Source organism: Fibroporia radiculosa (genome assembly GCF_000313525.1).
Source record: "Fibroporia radiculosa TFFH 294 genomic supercontigs, scaffold1086, whole genome shotgun sequence".
Taxonomy (NCBI): domain Eukaryota; kingdom Fungi; phylum Basidiomycota; class Agaricomycetes; order Polyporales; family Fibroporiaceae; genus Fibroporia; species Fibroporia radiculosa.
In genome coordinates, this window is record NW_012133262.1 from 113,310 (window position 1) to 136,011 (window position 22,702).

General features: G+C 52.2%; 10 protein-coding genes across 10 annotated transcripts; 7 read left to right on the plus strand and 3 right to left on the minus strand.

Moving 5' to 3' along the window:
• Positions 1-167: 167 nt before the first annotated feature.
• Positions 168-1,640, minus strand: FIBRA_02134 (uncharacterized protein; the record flags this gene model as incomplete). Its single annotated transcript, XM_012324000.1, has 9 exons — positions 168-207; positions 268-423; positions 481-556; positions 612-629; positions 685-1,006; positions 1,059-1,075; positions 1,132-1,184; positions 1,237-1,285; positions 1,340-1,640. 9 exons carry the CDS (start codon positions 1,638-1,640, stop codon positions 168-170), a joined length of 1,032 nt encoding a protein of 343 aa, XP_012179390.1.
• A 509-nt stretch (positions 1,641-2,149) lies between these two features.
• Positions 2,150-2,919, plus strand: FIBRA_02135 (uncharacterized protein; the record flags this gene model as incomplete). Its single annotated transcript, XM_012324001.1, has 5 exons — positions 2,150-2,229; positions 2,290-2,462; positions 2,530-2,542; positions 2,594-2,761; positions 2,820-2,919. The coding sequence occupies 5 exons, from the start codon at positions 2,150-2,152 to the stop codon at positions 2,917-2,919; spliced, it is 534 nt and encodes a 177-aa protein (XP_012179391.1).
• Positions 2,920-3,005: 86 nt separating this feature from the next.
• Positions 3,006-4,627, plus strand: FIBRA_02136 (uncharacterized protein; the record flags this gene model as incomplete). Its single annotated transcript, XM_012324002.1, has 13 exons — positions 3,006-3,055; positions 3,102-3,170; positions 3,227-3,397; positions 3,451-3,471; positions 3,533-3,546; positions 3,601-3,646; positions 3,708-3,779; positions 3,849-3,861; positions 3,919-3,971; positions 4,032-4,136; positions 4,258-4,280; positions 4,349-4,467; positions 4,526-4,627. The coding sequence occupies 13 exons, from the start codon at positions 3,006-3,008 to the stop codon at positions 4,625-4,627; spliced, it is 858 nt and encodes a 285-aa protein (XP_012179392.1).
• Positions 4,628-5,739: 1,112 nt separating this feature from the next.
• FIBRA_02137 (uncharacterized protein) lies at positions 5,740-6,552 on the plus strand (the record flags this gene model as incomplete). The annotated part of the gene is made up of 5 exons (XM_012324003.1): positions 5,740-5,835; positions 5,885-5,976; positions 6,024-6,141; positions 6,196-6,305; positions 6,360-6,552. 5 exons carry the CDS (start codon positions 5,740-5,742, stop codon positions 6,550-6,552), a joined length of 609 nt encoding a protein of 202 aa, XP_012179393.1.
• A 424-nt stretch (positions 6,553-6,976) lies between these two features.
• Positions 6,977-8,603, minus strand: FIBRA_02138 (uncharacterized protein; the record flags this gene model as incomplete). The annotated part of the gene is made up of 6 exons (XM_012324004.1): positions 6,977-7,024; positions 7,084-7,261; positions 7,315-7,499; positions 7,582-7,872; positions 7,924-8,547; positions 8,583-8,603. The coding sequence occupies 6 exons, from the start codon at positions 8,601-8,603 to the stop codon at positions 6,977-6,979; spliced, it is 1,347 nt and encodes a 448-aa protein (XP_012179394.1).
• Positions 8,604-8,825: 222 nt separating this feature from the next.
• Positions 8,826-10,162, plus strand: FIBRA_02139 (uncharacterized protein; the record flags this gene model as incomplete). Its single annotated transcript, XM_012324005.1, has 10 exons — positions 8,826-8,883; positions 8,936-9,167; positions 9,225-9,270; positions 9,328-9,407; positions 9,460-9,523; positions 9,584-9,670; positions 9,729-9,745; positions 9,798-9,934; positions 9,993-10,062; positions 10,120-10,162. The coding sequence occupies 10 exons, from the start codon at positions 8,826-8,828 to the stop codon at positions 10,160-10,162; spliced, it is 834 nt and encodes a 277-aa protein (XP_012179395.1).
• Positions 10,163-10,491: 329 nt separating this feature from the next.
• On the plus strand, positions 10,492-11,896 carry FIBRA_02140 (uncharacterized protein; the record flags this gene model as incomplete). Its single annotated transcript, XM_012324006.1, has 10 exons — positions 10,492-10,513; positions 10,572-10,652; positions 10,714-10,768; positions 10,831-10,920; positions 10,982-11,065; positions 11,128-11,198; positions 11,255-11,367; positions 11,430-11,624; positions 11,677-11,750; positions 11,806-11,896. 10 exons carry the CDS (start codon positions 10,492-10,494, stop codon positions 11,894-11,896), a joined length of 876 nt encoding a protein of 291 aa, XP_012179396.1.
• A 465-nt stretch (positions 11,897-12,361) lies between these two features.
• Positions 12,362-14,631, minus strand: FIBRA_02141 (uncharacterized protein; the record flags this gene model as incomplete). Its single annotated transcript, XM_012324007.1, has 3 exons — positions 12,362-12,446; positions 12,504-14,082; positions 14,136-14,631. The coding sequence occupies 3 exons, from the start codon at positions 14,629-14,631 to the stop codon at positions 12,362-12,364; spliced, it is 2,160 nt and encodes a 719-aa protein (XP_012179397.1).
• Positions 14,632-16,270: 1,639 nt separating this feature from the next.
• On the plus strand, positions 16,271-17,611 carry FIBRA_02142 (uncharacterized protein; the record flags this gene model as incomplete). Its single annotated transcript, XM_012324008.1, has 5 exons — positions 16,271-16,276; positions 16,325-16,406; positions 16,462-16,692; positions 16,742-16,982; positions 17,038-17,611. 5 exons carry the CDS (start codon positions 16,271-16,273, stop codon positions 17,609-17,611), a joined length of 1,134 nt encoding a protein of 377 aa, XP_012179398.1.
• Positions 17,612-19,916: 2,305 nt separating this feature from the next.
• On the plus strand, positions 19,917-21,631 carry FIBRA_02143 (uncharacterized protein; the record flags this gene model as incomplete). The annotated part of the gene is made up of 3 exons (XM_012324009.1): positions 19,917-20,165; positions 20,252-20,601; positions 20,656-21,631. 3 exons carry the CDS (start codon positions 19,917-19,919, stop codon positions 21,629-21,631), a joined length of 1,575 nt encoding a protein of 524 aa, XP_012179399.1.
• Between the last annotated feature and the right edge of the window lie 1,071 nt (positions 21,632-22,702).

Here is a 22,702-nt window from a genome sequence, read left to right on the forward strand (position 1 = left end):
GTCGAACTAGGATGATGCTTGAAGCTGAAGCTTGTCTCTCACAACTGCACCACTGAGCCTGGACAGTTCCCCACTAAACATCAGACACCCATATTGTAACATCATCCTGCGGGACAGGACCATGCGTATCGAAGTTCATAGATATGCTTCTGCGACCTCCCTCGAGATTACAGCCGAGCTTCCCTGACACCATTCACTTTGACCACTCTGCCAAAACGTGAACCAATTCAACATTCTACGACAGCGCAGATTACGAGACACTCTTACAGTTTACCAGTATTGCCCCCATTGAAAAGCATAGTCAGCGCCTGTGGGGCCTCTTCCAAGCCCTTGACGACGTGAAACTTCCGCTTCAAGCTCCCATCCTTCAGCATTGCAGCCAGATATTCTACACCTGCAGGGAAGCGGTCCACATAATCGAACCTGCACATAGAGTTTATCCTAATGAATAAGTTACAGGGAGATTCTGTGGAGACTTACACAATGAAACCCTCAATTTTGGCTCGTTGTGATATGAGATTGAGATAGCCGGTAAGACCTCTGGGCTGAGAGGAATCTAAAGATAAAAACAACTGTTGGCTCTCTATGACTCGACCGTGATCACGACTGACTATAATCCGAAATAGCGCCTGAAAACGTATACCGTGAACCCAAGAAGAGGAGTAAAGCAGTAATGTAACTCACCGCATAGCACAATGCGGGCGTTTTTGTTCATCCGTGTCAGTAAGAAATCTAGAATCTCTCCGCCGACGTTGTCAAAGAAGACGTCAAAATATCCCACTGATGTCTTGAAGTCACTAAAGAACGTCGGACTCTTGTAGTTGAAAGCCTTGTCAACGCCCGCTTCCTTCTCCAGCCAATCGCATTTTTCATTGGAACCTGCGATAGCATATACTTGTGCGCCCTGACGCTTGCCAATTTGACATGCTATCGACCCTGTTGCGCCTGCCGCTCCTGATACGACAAGTTTATCACCCGGCTGAAGCTTTCCGACCTCAAGCAATCCCTTGTGGCCATTTATGAGCTGATGATTGAATGACAAAAATATCTGGACGCACCACAAACGCTGTGAAGCCTTACGCAAATCATGAAGCACGCTGTACTATGAGCATGGGATCGAGACTTGCTCACCAGTCCAGCCCAAAGCCCCTAGGAAGTCAAGGGGCTCCGCTCCCTCTGGGACCCTGTGACAACATTAGGGGAAAGTGTGGGCACGATGCCAGGGGGGGGGCGCACACAAGTTTCTGGACATGCTTCTCATCAAGAACAACATAGTCCCTCCACCCTGAGACAATTATGAGTAAATGAACGTCATGCTCATGTTACTGTGATCGCGCACCCAAGGTTCCGCTGACGAGATCGCCTCGAGCTAGAGTGCTGCCCTCGCCAACATCCACTACAACACCGAGACCGCTGGCCCTCATAGTCTCTCCAATTTGTACTGGAGGTACGTAACTCCTTCTATCATTTAACCAGCCCCGCATGGCGGGGTCGAGGGATAGATAGTGGATCTGGATGAGCACTTGGCCATTGCCGGGTTTGAGGTCGAATGGGACGGTCTCGCGACGGAATGTGGTGGGAGTAATTTCTGCCTTCGGACGCTCTGCTAGGACAATGCGGGTGTACTGTGAGGGTGACATTGCTGTAGGGGTGGGAGATGTGCACATCTCCAGACGCCGTGGTGCTGGACATGATGGGCGCTCTTGAGTGTAGCCGATTCGCAGCATTCACGCGCAATTCACGCGCGCCACATTTAATGTTAAGTACCCATTCCGCGGTTTAACTTTACGGTCTAGCGCGCACACGGTCACGTATGGTTATAAGCGCCCGTGCGCTCGCCTGCGACCATCGGATGACCTTCCGCGGAAGTGCCAGTACTACAGGCGTTCGTCTTCGATTTCTTGCTGGGCAATCCCTCTGCGCCGAAATTGGTTCCAGGCATCATACGTAGGTCGGATTAAGGCTGATAGTGAGTACATGCTGAGGGATGAGCGCTTGCTGAGGACTGACGCTGACGAGTACTCTCGCATGTGAATCTGGATTCACCGAATCGTTCGGTCTCGGGCCAGGTGAGGTCGGACCCGCTCGGCCCTCTGGTTCAAGGTCGTACACCTCCCAGTCTCTCTGTCTGCCACCTTTCTTCACAACCATGGGCAAGCTAATCGAGACGACCACCTCAGAAAGCCTGACAGTACGCGACAATCGCACTGGTAAAACACATACCATCCCGTACGTCGCACCAGCTAACATGTCCTGAAGTCTTGCGCAACGTTCACGTCTAACCCGTAGGATTGTGGATAATGCCATTTCTGCGACAGCATTCAAACAGTTCTCTTCCCCGAGAAAACCCGGGGAACGCGAGGAGAACGAGACCGAGAAGGGCTTGCGCGTACATGACAAGGGCTTCCTAAACACAGCTGTCATTCACAGTGAAATCACATACATCGACGGCGAAGCTGGAGGTATGTCTAGCCGAACCCTCTCCCATTGTGCGTTTTATGTTCACCGGGCGTGTGTCATGTTCGGCAGTTCTGCGTTACAGGTCGGTGCGCGTGCTACGGAGTCCACAACTAAAGAGCTAAATCATCTGTAGAGGCTATCCCATCGAGCAACTAGCCCTGAAATCTACCCATCTTGAGACAGCGTATCTACTTATATACGGATCTCTTCCAACTAGAGATCAGTATAACCTATTCGAAACCGAAGTCATGCGGCATAGTGTAATGCATGCCGATACGGAAGGATTCTTTCAATCTTTCCGGTGAGTCTCAATATCAAATCAGAGCCATGATCATCAAATAAAATACTGTCTGCTTCAGATATGACGCACATCCCATGAGTATGCTAACAAGCGCATTTGCCATGCTTGGCTCATACTACAGCGAGGCGAATCCCTCCCTTCAGGGCGAGTTTTTCTAACGTCCTGTCGCTATCCGTCCATGCTTATGACAAGATCACTAGGACAGCGACTGTATACCCAAGGGGATCAGGCCTCACTTGCCACCATGGACAGACAGATTTATAGGCTAATTGGCAAGGCGACAACATTAGCAGCGTAAGTATCACCTATTTGAGCTACAGCATCTGAACCTGTACTCTAGCATGGCATACCGCGTTCGACAAGGCCGAGACTTCGTCACGCCTCCTGTAGGCCTGAGTTACACTGGGTCGTCAGTGTTATATTTCTCCACCGTCTTCAGTGTTAAGACAAGACCTCTTCGTTCAGATTCTTGTACCAGATGGACCATCTAGGCGAAGAAAACTACGTACCCAATCCAGTGCTCGAGAAAGCCCTGGACGTGCTGTTCTTGATCCATGCGGACCATGAGCTGAATGCATCGTGCACTACGGTGCTTCAGACGGGAAGCTCTCTCGTAGACCCTTACTCGGCCATTGCGTATGTATCTCCCAGAGGACATGAATCTCGAGTTCTGACTCCCTAGTGTACAGAGCTGGCTGTGCGTCACTCTAGTAAGTCCTTATACCGAACATAGAACAGGCTTCTCCGCAGCTCACGTACGTATGCTTTTAGCGGACCTTTGCACGGTATGTAACGCTCAGATGAACTTATTGGATGCTAAAGCATGTTATGACCTACAGGCGGTGCAAATGAGGCCGTCATTCGCATGCTCGTTTCCATAGGAAGGTGAGGAAATGGATTCCAGGCCCATTTCGACAGCTTGTATGACGAATGGCAACCTCCGCAGCCCAAAGAATGTTCCCGCATTTATTGAGGCCGTGAAGAGACGGGAAAAGACATTGTCTGGATTCGGCCATCGGTATGTATGTTTAGGTGGTGTAAGGTGTGAGAGTTCTTGCTCATCACGTTGATACTTCCCCATTGGCAGTGTATATAAAACTGTGTGCACTCAATCATGTCTTCATTTGTGAAGTCCGCTGATCCATTTCCGGGAGCAGTCAGATCCGCGTTCATTTATTGTTCGCAAGACGGCTGATGAAGTATTTAAAGTGTTAGTCATAATACCTACTCCCACAATCTTGTTGCGAGCATGCTGATGTTGGCCATGAAGCACAGGAAAGGATGCGCTTCTGGAAACCGCGATGGCTCTACATGATGCGGCCATGAAGGACGAGTATTTCATCAAGCGGAAACTTGCTCCGAATGTTGACTTCTGGTGCGTCATTGTCGGACGCAGTACAATAAAATAGGTAACTAAATCTCACGTATACCAATCTACTTTCAGGAGGTAAGCGGAAGTTTGTACGTTTGCACGCGCCGACGCTCACCATTCCCAGCGGCTTGATATACCGCGCGATGGGTGAGTCGATAGATTCACGCGGCAGCATAATGATTCCAGGAATCTAACGGTCTTGGCTGCCCGCGCAGGATTCCCGATGGACTTCTTCCCGGTCTTGTTCGCCGTACCGCGAGTCGTCGGGTGGCTCGCCCACTGGCGGCAAATGATGCTGCAAGAAGGCGGTGTGAAGATCTGGCGCCCCCGGCAGGTGCATCCTCCACGTTTTCGCCACGTCGTTTAAATATGCTGAGGCGGCATGCACGCAGGTTTACGTTGGCGCAGGTCAACGGGACTATGTGCCCGTCGACAAACGCGTGTCCAGAGACGGCATCGCACAGACACCGTCGGCTGTTGAACACGGAGGGTGAGCCCAATTATACATCACGCTTGCGGAACGATCCGTATTGAGGCCGTTTCTCGGCAGTATTACGAAGAGGACAATGCTTGCGAGCTTTAAGGGAAAGAGTAAGCTATGACAGGGTAGGATTGCTGGCGTCCATAATGGGCATGTTGCAAATTTGTGATCTTGATGATCCATTCTGGAAACAAGCATGACTTTGTCAAATGTTAGAGCGGTAGCCTGAGGCTACATCCAACGAAAAGCTTGAAATCCGCAACAATGCTATTCTGAGCACCGACACAACCAACGTCTTCAAAGCATATCAAGACTTGAAGGCATCATCATATGAGCATATTATTGAATACACACTCGAATAGACAACGTTCGTTCAGTCAGATCGCAGACTGACTGAAAGTACATCACCCTTCATCACAATGGCTGTCAAGTGCGTTGACTTCATTCGGTCAGTGGCATCATCTTCAGTCAGTGGCACAGTATATGTCGTTGCGCAACGATTGGCCGGCGTCATTCACTACTCGGCGGGGACAACTAGGGCGGGGAAACCATGACGGCCCGTACAGCCTGGAAGGGCGTACACACAGGTGAACACACAGCACAATCAGCGCTCACAACGCACTTGGCTTGGATATGGCAGCGGCGGTGACGACAGTTGCGTCAATGACGGTCACCATCCTCCTGACATCTTCGTAGGCACCGGTTACATCCTGAAGACGTACGCAGCAACGACGTAGGTGGATCGACAGGCGCAGGAGAGTTATGAAACCGAGATTATTCTAGGATGTGATGAGCATGAGCAGACCGGTTCAACTAGCGCAGAGATGGGCCATCGTGAGGAGAGACAGGACTCTGTCGTATGCATGGTTGATCGCGGCAAGAAAGCCTGAAAGCTGAAGCTACTGCCGATCGGAACGAGGGCATCCGAAGTTCAAACCCCCCTTGCGGGCATCACGTGTACTTTTAGCCTGATGCGAACCATACGGTGCCTGTTTGGTCATATTTGCTCACGGTAAATGGTCGCGAGGCGTCCAAGACAACGCGCCTTTCTTTTACCCTCTTCGCCGTCTACAAATCACCTCTGCTTGAGCTCCCTGCTCCCCTCATTCTCCGTACATTACCACGATGTTCCCCACACTCATTTCAGTCGCTCTCTTGACCAGTCTTGCCATTAAGGGAGCTCGCGCCGATTTTAACGTCACCACCCCGACATTGGTCCAGGTGGGTAGACTCCGCCACATCGTCTCATTTGTGGTCTGACACTATACAGTGCCAACCCGCCACCCTTACCTGGTCAGGCAACTATATTGCACCAGTGAACGTCATTATCGTGCCTAGTGACGATGAATGTGGAGACGAGCTGTTCGTGCTTTAGCTTTTGTTATGATTTCATGCCTAACTTTTTCTAGTGCCGACCTCGGTGATTTCAATGCGTCGTCCGCTACGTGGACTGTCAATATCCCCGCTGGCCAGTCGGTCACTTTCTCCTTGCAAGATGCCAAGGGGGATGAAGCTTGGAGTGCCCCCGTGTGTGGTTCTCCCGATCTTTTGTTGTTCACCGGCTAACATTTTTTGCGACAGATCACTATCCAGGGTAGCAGCGCCGATTCTTGCCTGAATTCGACTTCGGCTGCTAACTCTACGTCGGGCTTGCCCACTTCAGCATCCGGTGGTGCTAACACTACCGGCAGGTGGGTTGCATCTTGTTTCATCATGATATGTGCGGTATTGATATTTTATCCCAGTGCGGAAGCTCCTGAGTCTCCCGTCGCCTCTCCTCCTGTTGTCAACGACGCCCCTGCAACCACCAGCAATGCTGCCGTCCCTGTCGGTGCTGCCAACACTGGTGACAACCCGACCTCGGCCGGGTTCACTATCCACCAGCTTAGCATCCCCGTCATGATTTTCAGTATGCTCGCCGCGTTCACGCTTTTCTAAGCCCCGGCTATATACCCTACGTTCCCCAGTCACTCGCATGTGGACGCCAGATAGCATAATGGTTATTGGCGTTGTCTTTGGATAATTTCTGTTTTGATTTGTGGTCGTTGAGTTCGAGCACGCAGGTCAATATCTGTCATCGCTGTCAACAGGTGCTGGTGTCGCCTCGTAAAGGATCAGGAGTCGGTGCGTGCGGGCAGACCGTTACAGCGTTGTCAAGCTGGATGTACTCCGTATATATTCCTTACTTTTATTGTCTGTATCTATTCCTTTGGTATCCATTGAGTCTTCAAACTTGCGTTAGAATCGGTTACGCGTCCAGAACACGTCGATTGACGACCTCGCAAGCTAATGTCATCGAACGTAGTAATTATGAGAACATAAAATGAACGCGTCCAAAGCTATAACAAGGTCATGGTACAAATCACAGGTAAAGCCCTTCCGGTGTGCCCTCATTCTTTCTGTATAGTACCTAGAAAACGACAATTATTTTCCAGCTTTTTAACAGTATAAGTCGAACTAGTAACATACCTTCTCTCTCGCGGATGTAAAGTCGGCCTTGGTCACTCTCATCCGGCGCTCCCGGAGCGCTAACAAGCCGGCCTCGGTGCATACGGCCTTGATATCGGCGCCAGATAGGTCGTCCTTGGCGGTGATGTAGTCTTCCAGATCGACGTCCTCGGAGAGACTCATCCGCGACGTGTGCAACCTGCGGGCGAGATCAGTTACAAGAATCATATCTCGCATTGTAACGTAACGCACTTGAAGATATGCCGTTTCGTCTTGATGTCGGGCAGCGGGAACTCAATCTTGCGGTCGATGCGACCTGGTCGGATGAGCGCCGGATCGAGCGACTCAATCTTGTTCGTAGCCATGATTACTTTCACGTCTCCACGAGTGTCGAAACCGTCTAGTTGGTTCAGCAACTCCAACATCGTTCGCTGGATCTCCCGTTCACCGCCGGATGTGGAGTCATACCTACGGTTAGCATTAATATATGCTGCGATGTGCGAGGTAACTGAGATATACTCGCCGCTTCGTTCCGATAGCATCGATCTCGTCAATGAAAACGATACTGGGTGCATGTTCCTCTGCTACTCGGAACATTTCTCGCACAAGTTTAGGACCGTCTCCGAGGTATTTCTGGATAAGCTCGGAGCCCACCACACGCAGGAAGGTAGCTGACGTTTGATTTGCCACAGCCTTAGCAAGAAGTGTCTTGCCCGTTCCTGGCACGCCGTATAGGATCACACCCTTAGGTGGTTTGATGCCCATCTCCTCATACAGCTCTGGGTGTGTCAATGGCAACTCAACAGATTCCTACGATATATTCAATACGGGATTAGCACTGAGGTTCGTCGACAAGCTCACCTTAATCTCCTGTATTTGATTCTCAAGACCACCAATATCCGCATAACTCTCTGTTGGGGCCTTGTCTAACTTCATAACACTAACCATAGGGTCGGCATCGTCTTGCAGTACACCAATAACTGCTTGAGTCTTGTGATGGAGAAGAACTTGACACCCAGGCTCGAGGAGATCCTTGTCAACGAAGCTCATAATAGAGACATAGTACTCCGGACCCGACGCTGTGCTGATGATGGCATGTTCGTCGTCAATGATTTCTTCCAAAGTACCTACTGCCATCGGGCTACCACGCAAGTCGTCCACCTTTGTTCTGTCCTCCTCATTCTTCTCCTCCCGGGTTGCTTCAGGCTTCAAGCGTTCCTGGTTCTGAATGAATTCCTCCTCTAAGAGCAGATAATCTTTGATGCGCTCCATCTTGAGCAGCCTCAGCCGACAGCGGGTAGTCGGGTGAACTGCAGGGAGTTTGGAGGCGGAGTCGGGACCTTTCTTCTTTTTCTTCTTTCCAACCCGGGTGGGGAGAGGCGGCTCCCACTTCTTCTTCTGCTCCTGGGGATTCTTCTTGTCGCCATCCTCCTGCTGTTGCCCTTTCCCCTGCCCGGCTGGTCCCAATCCAGAAGGAGCGTTTCCCTATATGTGACATGAGCACCTGATTGCTTTGAGACTGTCGTGGCGATACACACCATGGCTTTCCACTAAGTGTCGTTTGTGTGGGAAGAAGGAGAGATGACTGAAGACTAGAAAACACAGCTGCAGTGGTCTGAACGCGACGCGTCAGTGCTGCACTATGCTAAGCGCGTGGGATGTGTCACGTGCGTGCCTACAATTCGCTAGGCGCCCTCTTAGCGCAGTGCCACCTCGAGGGTTCGTCGCGTCCGCGCATTCAGGTTAGCAGCAATAGACGTATCATGGACACCACAGGAATTGCGACACCTCTCACATCAACATCCCAATTCATCCAAGCAGGTGCGCTTCAAATTTTCTCATTTGGTGCATGTCTTACTTGGTAACTGTCCAGACGATGACGATGACCTCGATGAAGAATCTATCCCGGGATTCACGCATCCTTCACTGGCTACTCCGCTGTCTCCGCACATTAATAAAGGAAAAGGTCGGGCTCCAGAACAACCAAGATCTGCCTCTGCTGCCAACTTCCCCACTAGCCCTGTCTCTGGGAACATAGGGAGTGCGCCGAATGTTGGACCAAGGCCAGCCCGAAGCACAGTCGGCGGCGTTCAGGTCGAGATGCGGTTGGTGTAAATTGTATTTATGTATCCTTCGCCTCGCTTATTCGATGCGCTTTTCAGCTATACAGGAGTCGATACTCTCGATGAACCTGTGTCAACCACCATTGTTAGTATCTGTTCCCTAGTTAACCAGCGTACCTAAGGGACTAAGGCTGCTCTTTAGGGGAGAGATCTACTTTCTATTTATACAAAGACAGTACATGTACTATACCCCCCAAAAGCAGGAAGTCGAGAGGTCCTTCGGTTAGTGTCCATACGTCAATTTCATGCTGTGTCACCCTGACAGTCTTAACAGGGATTGGGATCTTTGGGGTCCACTAGTAATCGGCTTGACGCTAGGCATTTTGCTCACCATTAGGGTCAGTGATGTCCGTCGAATTTCTCTTATGTTGTCCTCACTATCATCTATGTGTTTGAAGGCCTCGCCATCGCAGTCTCTCCCTATTTTCTCCAGTGTCGTGTGCATCATGACATTTGGCTCACTAGTAGTAACTGTTCAAGCCAAAGTAAGCGCAGTGTCGCAGTGTCTGTTGGTATGGAATGCCGCTGAGACACTTTAAATAGCTTTTAGGCGGTCGAGTGTAAGCGGTTAGACTTTGCGAATATCCTGGAATATCTTATTCTTTGTTCTAGCTCTTTCTTCCAAGGCCTCTGCGCGTTTGGCTACTGTGTTGCGCCTTTGAATGTGGCTGCGCTAGTAGCAGTGTTTGTGCATTTGATCTACGTCCGGGCCCCTATCACATTGGCAGCTTGGGCGTGGTGTATATGGGGTGCGTTTGGGCTGTTTCGTCCTCCTGTGTTTATTCTCAGCCTCTTCACTATTGCTAGCATCGAGAAATTTCCTGGAAGGTACGAAGCTGGAGAAACAGCGGACGATGCTCGCCGTCTATCCTCTTTTGTAAGTCACGGCGGTCAGGACTCCTTCGTTCCTCCGACTGAACAGGTTTTCTGTTAGACTATTCTACTCTATACTAGCTTGGATGATCGTCATTCAATAATGGGTCGGGCTTGACTTCCTTCGTGTATTTGTCTCGACTCAACCTGCTTCTTTGTTTTCCATGCTCTACACCATGGCTTGTTGCGGATTACTGTAAGGTCTCCAAAATCGTGTGTTTCGTCCAACTGCGCATCTGCGAATGAGTTCTCCGTTCGGCCGCTGTAGCTGAAAGACCGAACGGTGAATCGATGACGTCTCCTCGTGATTAGATTAGATCGTTCCAGCCGATCTTGCTGCATTCCGACTGCGTGAATCTGCGGGTCGCGCTGAGCAAGCTCTTCGGAGCAGTCCTCTCTTCCGCACCACTCCCATCTCGCCGCGACGCTCAAGATGCCTCTGAGAATTGGGTATGGTGCGTAGGTCTGGAGAGCTCGTGTATCGACGAGAGGATCCGTTCTGACATGGGGTAGTCCGCGAGCACTTCTCGTCGCCCCTTCTACAGTACGCAGAAGCCGATGGAGGAAAGACGCTCACGTTGGTGGAGTGCCCGAGTGAGTATGTAAACGTACCCTACGTCGACCATGTACTGATAAGCTGGACTGGTGCTTGTAGGTGGTACAGGCCAGTTGATTAATCGACTGACAAACAACGAGATCGATGTCGCGGTGTAAGTCTGACCTCATTTCTGAGCGGCAGCTCGGACCTGATGTAGCGTGAACATCATTACAGAGCCCTGACGGATCCTCTGATCTCTGGCATTGCTAAGGGCTCGGAGCACTACAGGCTCGTCGGCAGCTATGTTACGACTCCGCTGAACTGGTGCGTATTTCCCGATATCGAGCTCCTTCGGGCCTTCTTAACCGAGTTGCTTCTGGTTCAGGGCAGTTATCACCGGCAAGGAGACAAAGTATAACGAGATCGCGGATTTGCAGGGAACGGCCATCGGCATCTCGCGATATGGAAGGTTCGTTTCGTACCTCTGAAATCAAAATCAAAGTGTGACTGACTGGGATGTATGCGCTTCAGTGGGAGTCAGACGATGGCATATGTGATGGCGCTCCAGCAGAGTTGGCCTACGGATAAGCTGCAGTTCAGAGGTAGGTCTGACCATTATGGTTCGTACTGAGCTCACCATCCCTGGACTTGACTCAAGTGAATAATGATATCCGTGGACTCATCGACTCGGTGAACGACGGGTCAACCAGCGCTTTCATGTGGGAGTGGTTTACCACTAAGCCCTTCGTCGATGCCGGTGAAGCTCGTTTCGTACGTCCATTTCCCCTCCTCCTCCACCTGCTCTGCTTAAATTTCATCACCCTCACGGACAGATCGGCTCCGTGCCCACCCCTTGGCCCTCGTGGCTCATCGCAGCGCATCCAACGCGCGCAGCAGACGTGGAACTACGCACGTTCCTCACCACACTCACAACGTATGTGCGCACGTTCGATTCGCCGGAGAAGCGAGAGCAGGACGATGTCGACTTCATCAAAGCGAAGTTCGGCTATCCCGAAGAGGACATCAGAGTACGTTCCATGACGTTGTGCCCTGTGAGATGGCGTCTGACCGAGCTCCCAGGCTTGGCTGAAGACGGTTGCGTGGTCTCAAGATTGTGCAGCGATTCCTACTCAGGTAATCACAGATACGCTGGGGTGAGTACCTGTGGAGTCGGAAAATGGATCATGCTGAGCAGTGTATGCCCCACAGTGTGCTGGAGCAGGCTGGATTCATCAACAGCCCCGCCGGTGGCTTCGACGCCTCGTACTTCGTCAACACTGACATCGCACGCCTCGTCTAACAATAAGCCCTCACCTCGACTACTGTATATGATGCCCTGCCCCAGAGAGAAGAGAATGCATTAAAGTTGCAGTAGTCCACAACACATGTACAGTACTTGTTGTACCCGTAACTAGCTACAAACAAAGTAAAGCCCATAGATCCATATGAATGTGGTGGAGACAGTGGAGCGATTACATGCTAAACGACCACACGTCAGTTAGCAGTCCAAATTGTACAGCAAACAGTCCGACGAGCATTCCGTAATACACAGCAGCAACACGCAGACGAGGCGATTAACCATGTGATGCGTAGGGAAATATTCAAGAGGGGATGTGATACGTATAAATCATGATGCCGGACAGATGAAGCGTAGATGGTTAGTAGCAGTGATGCAAAAGTGAAGCTAGTTAGGTAGATGGTATATACGGTGCACAAAAATAACGGTCTCTACCAAGCCGTCCAGCGTCCAGTAAAGCGTCCCATGTCAGTGTCCAGCCGAAGTTTTAGATGGAGGTAAATTAATGATGTCTTCCGTGAGGTTGTGGTGATCGATGTTAGGAACGAGCAGCCTGACGCGCGTCGCGTAAATCAACCGTTCATGAAACAAAACAGCGGAAACAACTTACTTCATCCACAGCCGTCCGCTTCCGGACTTGTCGCGCACGACCTCCCATTTGCCCCTGCGGGTGAGACCCGAGCCATCGCTCAGGGCGTCCAGGAGGCTCTGCCGGCCCTCCCGCGTACCCTCCCCCTCGAGCATCCACTCGCCCTGCCAGCCCTTGCCGAGCCCCGCAGCGGCGCCCGATCCCGGGCCGACGTAGGGCAACCGCGCAATCCACACGTATTTGCGCACAAGGGCATGTCCAGATGGCGAGTGGGGGCTCCGCACCCGGGATGGCACGTGAGAGAGGGTGAGCTGCAGGTGGGGATTGTGCCCGCGCTCGTACCCGTTAGATGAGATGCCTTGTGGGAGAGCAGGTAGCGAGAGGATGTACACCGGGTTGCTGAACGGTGGCAGGATGTGAGAATAATACAGCGGAGAGGGCAGTGAGAGTGGATCCTCTACAGGCGGCGGGTTCGGAGGGGCGTACGGGACAAGACATGAGCCTTCATACAGAAGCCACACCTGTTTTCCCGCTCCTGACGAGCCACGACGCTCCTCTTCAACGGGCGGGACGTATCCAAAGTTGCAAATGATGTCACCGACGGAGAGATGCTCCCAAAGACCCGCGTCGACAAGCTGCTCTTCGCATGCGGCGATGGCCGTATCATTCAACTCCGTGCATGGCACGAACGTGCGCAACACGGGCGCACGGGCGCGAGAAGTTGCCAAATAGAGGTCGTGAGCGGATGTCCCGCGAGGTACAGAAGGCGTAGCGGGAAGAGGAGGTGGTGCAGGCAGATCTTTGGGAGAACTTCGGCGGCCTGGCGACCAGCTCCTGTCCGTATGCTCGGTGTTGCTCCTCGACGACGGGGGGCTGAGCAGTGATGACTCGCTGGAGGCTGTCGCTGTCGTGAAGCGCCGTTTCGGAGCCTTAAGATCATCCTCCGACACTGACGTTACGTTCTGGGCCAGACGAACACTGCCATTCGGCGGCATTACCAGCACCTTTGATGACCGTTGCCAACCACTGGCATACCGAATTGCAGCAGGCTGGGACGATGGCGGAGGTGGTGGGACCTTGGGTGCCCCAAAGACGGACATCCGCCGACCTTTGCCCTTTCGCGGGTCCGAGTGACCGAGTAAGGCTTGAAAATCACTGGACGCACGCGTAGGGCTAAGTGAGAGCGCCCGAGGCACGACAGTGTTGACACTGTCAGCGGTTGGACGGCGCAGCTTGCTTCTAACTCCACCTGGGCGTGCGACATTGAGTTGTGCGACATCAGGCGAGTTGCCAGCTCCAAAATACGACAAGGGTGCAGGGAAGACCAACTCGCGTACACCTTGCGACGGTGGGGCTCTGGTGTCTGGGGACGCCAAGGAACCGAAGCTGTCCTCGGGGTCGTCGATGTAATGAGCCATGGGAGCACTGTGGACAAGAGATTGCAGAAGGAGGACGAAGCGAGAGTGGGCTTGCGTGAGGGCAATATACTTTGCGGTGGCCTCGTAGAGCTCGAACTGGTTCGAGGACTGTGCGGCGAGGTTGTTGAGCACGGACAGCGCATGCATGGGGTATTTGTGCAGAGAAACAAACTGGGACATCACTTTGTGTGCTCTTGCGTCAGTCGGAGGATTGGAAGGAGTAGAAGAAACTCACCCAGCAAAGTCAGATCATGGAAATTAACCGTGACTTCCTGCCGGTCGCCATCGTGGATGGCATCGCTGTACCCAGGAACATAGCGGGCAAGAATCACATCTCTGCAGTCTGAAGAGTCGATCATGCCGTGCCTAAAATCCTTGCAACTGCTTGCAAGAGCATGGAAGTCGCCCCAAGTCAAATGATCGAGTAGATTGGCGAGCACACCGTGCTGCTTCAGTAGGCGACCTAGTGCGCGACGAGAGCCAAAGGTCGGATGTAGCAGTGTGCGGGATTTTGAGGGTCCCGCCTCAAGCATAGACCTCCTTTTGAACGAGGATATGCTGATTTTCGGAGAGGGTGGGAGGGAATGGTGTGCCATACTTTTTGGCGTGCGTGGGATGGCCGGAAGGGGCCGGTCTGCATGGTTGGGAGACATGGGGGAAGGGGTGTCCAGCATTGACTGTAGGGAGCGACCCAGAAAAGGAGATATGGGCGCGACAATCTCTGTGGCCATGGGGGGAGGAAGAAAGATGGGAGACAGCTCAGCTGACGAGAGGGAAATGTCGAGGATGCATACTTAATAATTGACGGAAGATGCGAGTGTCGCAGCCCCGCGCGGCTGCTCTGACGCTCACCTATTCTTGGCTCCAACACTCACACCACCTCGGCCCGGGCTTATGTCAGTCTTTTCTCCTCTCTCCTCGCCGTCCTCGCCATTGCCAGAGCGGTGGCTGCGTGCACCGCGTCGCGGACGCGGGATTCGATCGACCACAGAAGTCTGTTCATATCAGCCAGGTACGCTTCTCTCCGCTTCCATACGCCTTTGACAATGTAAAGACCGCGTCTCACACACGCTCGAGCTCGCGTCCGGTAAGTTTTGGCACAATTTACAAATACAAATCCACTAATATTGACTGTGGCCATACACTCTCGTCATTTCGGCACGGTCCCAAGATGAAACGTCTCTCGTCCGAAAATGAAGCTATTGCAAAAGCCATGCAAAAGCTTAACGGCATCGCCTTCCTGTGGTCTCGGGACGGCTACAGGGGGGTAACGAGCTTCTAGTTGCACCCAAAAGGAATACCGTCTGAAAGTGAGGCTATTGCAAAAGCCATGCAAAAGTTTAACGGCATCGCCTTCCTGTGGTTTCGGGACGGCTACAGGGGGTTAACGAGCTACTAGTTGCACCCAAAAGGAATATCGTCTGAAAGTGAGGCTATTGCAAAAGCCATGCAAAAGCTTAACGGCATCGCCTTCCTGTGGTCTCGGGCGGCTACAGGGGGGTAAAGAGCTACTAGTTACACCCAAAAGGAATTACCTTCTCGTCATAGACTACGGCGCAGCGCGAGCATATCTTGGTGAACGCCAAACAGCCTTCGCAGCCTTCATGAGGCCGAAAAATCTCGCCAGTGGCTCCACTTTGTTCCACCACAAACTCAAACCCTAATGATACAGTTACGCATCGGGCTTTTGTGGAAACTAGAACACCGCACTGTTGGATGCGCGAGCGCTTGGCATCTAGGTGATGTGCCGTATGAGAATCCACTCCTAGCACGCCGTTCCAGCATGTTCGTAGTGTTACACATACAGCTGCGCAAATGAGACGCCCTACCTTACTACGTCTGACAAGTTGTAAGATTTTCATAATGTATGTTTTCTTTCAGCAAGTACGTGTAACTTCACATACCCGTTGCGAGCTGCTAAGGAGTAAATTATCGAGTGTCGTGTGCATCATGCTAGGATGCAGAAATGAGAACAATACGTCTCCGAGGACCAAAGCCGCGTACACGAAGTGAGGGCTCGGAGAAACTGCTGAACTAGCGGATACTGGCCTCAAGTTCAGGCTATGCATGAACCATGCATAGACACCGTAAATCTGACGTAGCCCACAAGGCTGAGAACTAAATAAATAACCACTCTTCATTCACGCGCAAAATATCAGTCGCTTACATTACGCGCCATTCATAGGGATGTGAGTGTCTAGATTCTGGAGAAAGTTAAACTTGAATCTCGAGCTTACAAGTTTCTATAAGAGTCGAAGGGGTGGTCACACGCTGAGTGAGTGTGACACATTAGGGTTGATTGTCACACGGTGACTGTTTCCCCTCGACCGCATTTACCTCTGTGAAATCCGGATCCTAGGGCCAGGAGCTATGGAGGTATGATTTTTCGCTTTTGATATGTCCTGAAACCAATGTTCTCGTTAGCGAGACAAGGGCCATCTTGACCTCGAGGAGCAAATCTTCGGACGTGATTCAGACGACGAGCTCTCTTCACCCGAGGAGGACGGTAAGCCATTACGCTCTTTTCTTTTGGATTCTATAACCATTGTGCTCTTTTGCAGAGCCCCCGCCGCGCCGCAATGTGCGGGCCTCATCTGGTATACCTGACGATGCCGAGTCGTCGGGGGATTCTGGGGATGAGTACGTACAAGAGAAAGCTGCCGCGAAGGTGAAGCAGAGCAGGCGGCGAAGTCGGCGTGTGGCGGAGGAGGGGGAGCGACAGCCGAAGCAGAGGAAGCGGAAACGCAAGCAGCTGGACGAGATAGATCTCAGCCAGCTTCCCCCAGAGCAAGGTGTGTATTTATATTGCACATGCACGACCGGGCTCACAGCGTCCTTTAGCCAGCAAATTGAGATTGGACATGCAAATTGAGGCCATATTGAAACCCAAAAAATCTTCAAAGTCTAGGAGAAAGAAAAAGGATGACGAGGATGTGCTTGACAGATACGCTGACGAGGAAGTGTCCCGCCTCCGAGAAGCAATGTTGTCTGCTGCTCAGGATGACGATCAGTCTAATCGAGAAAAGCTTCCCGCCACCGCTAAGTTGCGGATGCTTTCCCAGGTAATGGAAGTGCTGCGAAAGTACGTGCTACTGGTGCCAAATTGTTTTCGTGTTGCAGGCTCACAAAATTGTTAGGAATTCTCTCTCACAGTCGATAACTGACAATAACCTCCTGGAGGGAGTACGAAGATGGCTGGAACCTCTTCCTGACAGGTCCCTTCCTGCACTGGACATTCAGAAAGAGTTCTTCCCTATCCTAAAGAAGATGGAATACATTGATAGCAGTGCCCTAAAGGAATCAGGGCTGGGGCGCGTGGTCATCTTCTACACCAAATCCAAACGGGTAACTGCTGACATCGCACGCCACGCCAATGATCTCATCTCTGCGTGGTCCCGGCCAATCATTAAGCGCAGTGCTTCCTACAGGGACCGCATTGTCCCCACCGCACAAACAGGAGACGGCGAAGGTGCCCGTGGTGGTGAGCGACTGAATACCATCCTTGCGCGCGCCAGGGAAACCGACAAGAACCGCGTGCGGAAGAACGCGGTTATGATCCCCCAGCGGGAGCTGGGCAGCTACACGGTCGCTCCGAAACCGAATGCTGGCTTTGGCAAGGGAAGCATGAGCGTGGATGTCGACATCGAACGGCGAAAGAGGGGTGCAGAGAGGCTGAGGAGCCTTACGAGGAAGATGGCAACGAAGAGCTGAGTTGCCGACCTGTTCCCTTTGTTGTGTATTTCCAACCCTGCGCTCGTTGCATACTCCCTGGCTCACGTTTGTATATATGTGTTGTGTTCTTGTAATTGTTTTGTTCTCTTTCAGATGCATGGAAGCGAGCGCCCGCGCTCATGTCCTTCGAAGCTGCGGACATACCATAGCTATGGGAGTTATCGAAGATGAAAGAAACCCGTAGTGCTCTGCGACCTTCATTGAACGGTACGATGGGTGGATTTCTCAGGACATGCAAGCCATAGTGTGGTGAGTTCGGATCTAGGTATTGCACACGATGGTAACTTGGCCGAATCTCACGGTAGGTCGCTCCCTGTTGGTTCACAGACTTTTCATCTTTTACGAGATGGTTCTTCCACCGGGAGTGATAGCGGGTACCTTGTACTAGTGTTCCGACCTTCCATTCATCGATATGAGTTTGCGCCGAACCTGACAAGTTCCGCGCAGGCGAAGTACTCGAGCAACGGTCGTGGTAGGTGTACATGCTACAAGCCATTTAGAAGAAATACCTACCGCTGGGAGTAATTCAGAAATATGGAGGTGGCGACTTTTGCATCGCGGTACCGAACTCCCGCCCGGCTTCTCTTCCCTGACTTGTCTTCCACAGGCCGAGTGAAATGTAATAGGACTGGGTTCATGTGGTACTCCTCCCCAATAGCACCTTGCGTCTGATCTCTCTCACAGCTACAATTGAGGGATGACGTAGAGCATGGGGGAAGGAAGGCGGCCGGTAAACAGATGTCTCAATTATTTGACACTGTCGGTTTCTAAGCCATCACGGTAAGCACACTCATTGAATTTGTACAGTATCTGCCGAAATCCTACTGGCACTCCGCAACCGGTGACCCAGGTATTCCTTGTTGTCGCATGATCACCGACGGCGCTTAGGCTTTTCTACGATTCCCTAAACCTGTCCCACTAATTTCACTGATCTGTTGCGACAGAACTCTACGGGACCATGGCGTAATCCGAATGATACCAGCGCAATCGGCCAATGGCGACACTCGCCCTCATGCTTTTCCCAGTGGCCCGCCAGATTCCGACTTCATGAAAACCACGACTCCGCTGAGTTATCAGTCTTGCTTTCTATCATCGCTGATTCTGGTCAGCGGTTCCTCTTCTGTGCTTGTTTTGACAGTGGGCATCATATGCTATTCTCCATGCGGGAATTCCGACGAATCTCCGCGGCGAGGTTGAGGCGAAATGCAGTCTAATCGGCGTTCTGAACGTCGAGCTACGGGTCCGCTTATACAGAGAAGTTGCTTTGTCGGTTGCTCATTTACAAGGGAGGGGAAGATGCTAGGACAATGAATACACCACATCCTAGAAACAGGGTGTGAATTGGGATTTGTATTTGACTGTCGTGATGTGGCGCCTTGTTGTTTGACGTTCACAACGGGCTGCTTTCTCGGGTTACTGTAGATAGACAGTAAAGTTCTGCCGACATGAGGGCCCTGTGGAAGCCCGAGCTGAACCGCATGTCGGTTGCGGTACCAAAATTGACCCTTGCATGGACAAGATGACATGCTCATGCCCCGATATCTGATTGTGACGACTCGAGTGTGAACGAGCACTTTGATGGTGGCGCATGAATTTCTTTTGCCATCGACCCCATAACCACCGCTTTCGTCCTTGCTTCACACTTTCATCGCTGCACGACTCGCCCTGTCCGTCCCCAGCGATGTCTCAGGACCGTTGTTTCCCAGACTAGGCTGAATCGTATGTCTGCTACACTGGGTGACTTAGATTCGACCAACCGGGTTGTCCCCCCTGGCTCCTTCTGTCTGAAACTGGTGCCCACGACACATTTGGCGAGTCTGACTCACTCGAGACACGCTAGGATCCAACTCGGACGCAGTGCTTGCGTGCTGCGACATATCACGACTGGCTCTCGTTGGCGCTGTGTGGGCCGCAGCTCCCGTGCCGCCCTCTTCACGTAAAATATCTTGGGATTCTGATGTGCCGGTTGCCAATGGTCTCAGGCCCATCGACGTCATTTGTGCAAGACAAAAGCGTGTTTTGTGATCGGCAAGGCGAGTTTTCTTCACATTTTTGTGCTCGTGCAGAGTGCGCTGGCTGGCGCCTAAGAAAGTTCAACATGGTCGACGCGCTGGTGGCGTGATCGGAAATGGCCGAAACGCGACTTTGCCGGCCCTAAACTGGAACGTGGCATTGGGGGTGGTTCGGACTACTGACTAAGCGCCCGTTTATCACTCCCATTGTTTCCGTACTCTATCCCTCCTGCCCATTTTCCGTGATTTTCTCTCCTTTTAACTAGGACAGTATGCAACGACGGCCGCCTGCTGCCGTACCGCCGCTCGCTCTCCCGGTCTCTCAACGTGCGACCCGCAGACAAACCGCCCTTCCTCGAGGCGGGTCTCCGCACACACCTCCCAACAGTCGTTCTCCCTTGCCGTTGTTAGCTTCTGGCGCGAACAGAAACAGTAGCGACAGTTGGAACAGCTCCAACTATGATGGCGCAGATGATATGGAGGTAGAATGGAGCGTAGAGCAGACGCGGCTTCTCTCAAGGGTACGTGTCTTATTCGCGTTGAGTAGCGCGTTTCAGACCCACTGATCATGATCAATTCCCCCGTTTCCTACATAATGCTCATACAGACTTTGGATGCCCTTCCTGCACACTTACTTACCCCATTCAATGGCCCGGTACCCCCATCAAATTTGCTCGACAAGATTGCGCGGGGTGTATCTCAGGCGAAGGGGTCCGTTGGTTGGCCACACTCACTCCGTGCAACACGTGCCAAAATAGTCGAACTCGCACGAATGCGCGCAAAGGAGGCCGCCAGCGACGGAGCCAGTGACACGATTGCTGAGGAAGATGCCAGTGATCCTGATGCGCAACAGCAGTCAACAAGCAGCGGTCCGAAAAGACCTCTGTACAGGCAGTCAAGTATGGACTTTATGCAAATGGCACCACCTAATTTGATGGACAATGACAAAATCACTCGGTGAGTTTTCTTTTGGCCTCTTCAGTGGGTTTTGGGATTGACCCCTCTCACCAGCCTCTCCCGTCGCCTGCAAAGCTCTGACCGCACCATTCCTAACCCTTCTTATCGTTCCCATCCATCTATATCTTCCCGCCCCTCATCTCCTTCGTTCGGCATGGCCCGCCGAAGAGGAATCTTCCCCTCAACTCCGAGCTCAACTACGCTCAATTCTAGCAATTCTGATTCTAGAAACGCGCACATGCGGAGATCTATGTCGGATATGTCTAATTCATCCGATTCTTTCATCCTCCCCGTTCTCGATCCCCGAGTGCAGCGTGTCAAGCGCGCCGATTCGTTTGCTGGATCTAGAGTATATGGTCCTGGACAGTCCCTCAAGCGTGCACCGTCCTTTGGTACCATTCCAAAACGTAGTTCGGGAGCCATGAGCCAGAGTGGTAGGGACTCAGAAGCGACATCATCTGATGAGGAAGAGAAGATGCGGAGTATGAAAGCAAAGAAGGCCCGCGTGAAGGCGGCATCCCCGACTCCTCTTCCAACCTCTTCGCCCAGCGTTTCTCCGGAAAAGCCAAAGTCTCGCCGAAAATCTCATCAGGAGACGGTAAATAAGTCCCCCAGGGCTAATAAAGAGACATCCGCTCGACGAACTACTAAGCCCAGGACTAACCTCAAGCGAAACCCCATCATTCTGGGCGGTGAGCTACCTCATCCCCAGCCCGATCGTAATCCTCCCACAACAAGAGACTCTCTTCGTACTGACAATTTCAATCTGCTGCACACCTCAAGAATTGGTGATTTACTGACTGCTCGAGGACCTCACGCTCTTGAAGTACCGATGACGCCTGGGACCCCATCTACACCCCAAGTTCCTCGAGGCAAGTCTCTCCGCCGAACCGGTGGGGCCAAACTCCCTTCGCGCACTATCGCGCGCAAGATCTCGTTCGGGAGTATGATCGCGCCTGCGCCCGAGGCATACGGCGAGCCCGGCTCCGGCTTCGGTCTTGGACTTGACAGCGCATTCCAGCTGCAGTGAACCTCATCGGCGCGGTCCCCAACTGTATCCATACGCTCCCCGTCCTCACTAATCAGCTCTGCTTTGCTCAACAAGAATGTACATTCACCGTCTGCACATCGCACATCTAATCTAACGGTATATCACTACACACGGGTCTTCACCTGTGGATGTCATCTCACTGCTTTCATCATTCTCGCGCTGCTGTAAGCGGCACCACATTCGCTATTCTTGCTTGGATTTCGGATTGTCGACGGTTCACCCGTTATCCACCTTCGCTTATATCTGTCGGTATCGTCTCATTATCCGCACGCGCGGCCGTTGCGTAGTGCCAGCACTTTCTTTTGCATTTTCTGTACAATGATTTCCCGCTCCTTCCAATTCCCTTCCACCCCTTTGTTCCCACCGCAATTTGGCTGTTCGCTCGTCGATGTTGGGAACCGCCCTGGCGGCGATAGTGCTTTGTCGCCTGCCTCTTCCATGTACATGTAGTATGCCATTAGGGCTTGTACGATATGTTGCTCTTCGGAAACCCTCTGCTTACGGGGGTGCTTCTCCCTTTTCGTTTCACCCAGTCACACCAGGTTACCTTCGCCGTTCTCGTTCTCACCCGCGGAAAAATTAAATTTATCCTTCTCGGTTATCCGTCCGTCCGTCTGTTTGTGCTTGACGTCGTGCCTCGCGTGTTTGGTCTTCGTAGAATTTTTTGTGGGCCATTTGTTGTGCTATATCTGTCGGTGGGCTGGTACGATAGCTGTACGTGTCGAAGCGATACATCCCGAAATATATGTGCTTGCGTCATCTGTGCAGTTGGAGAGCGCGGGGGCACAACGTGCGGCAAGTGCTGCGACGGTCAGAATACCACGGCACTCGCGCATATCGTCGCCACCAAGGTCTGTCAGAAACGGTCTACACGTTTGTGCGTGCCAGTGAGTGACCTTATTTTATTCGTCGCTCTGCTAACATATACAGCGGGCACGACAGCACTCCGGGCGTCGGCAGGGCTCCCTGGGCGAGCCACGTCTCTCATCAGCGTGCGGCAGGGCTGGCGAGGGGGGCGACGGCGGGACTGCGCCTATGGCGAACGACGGC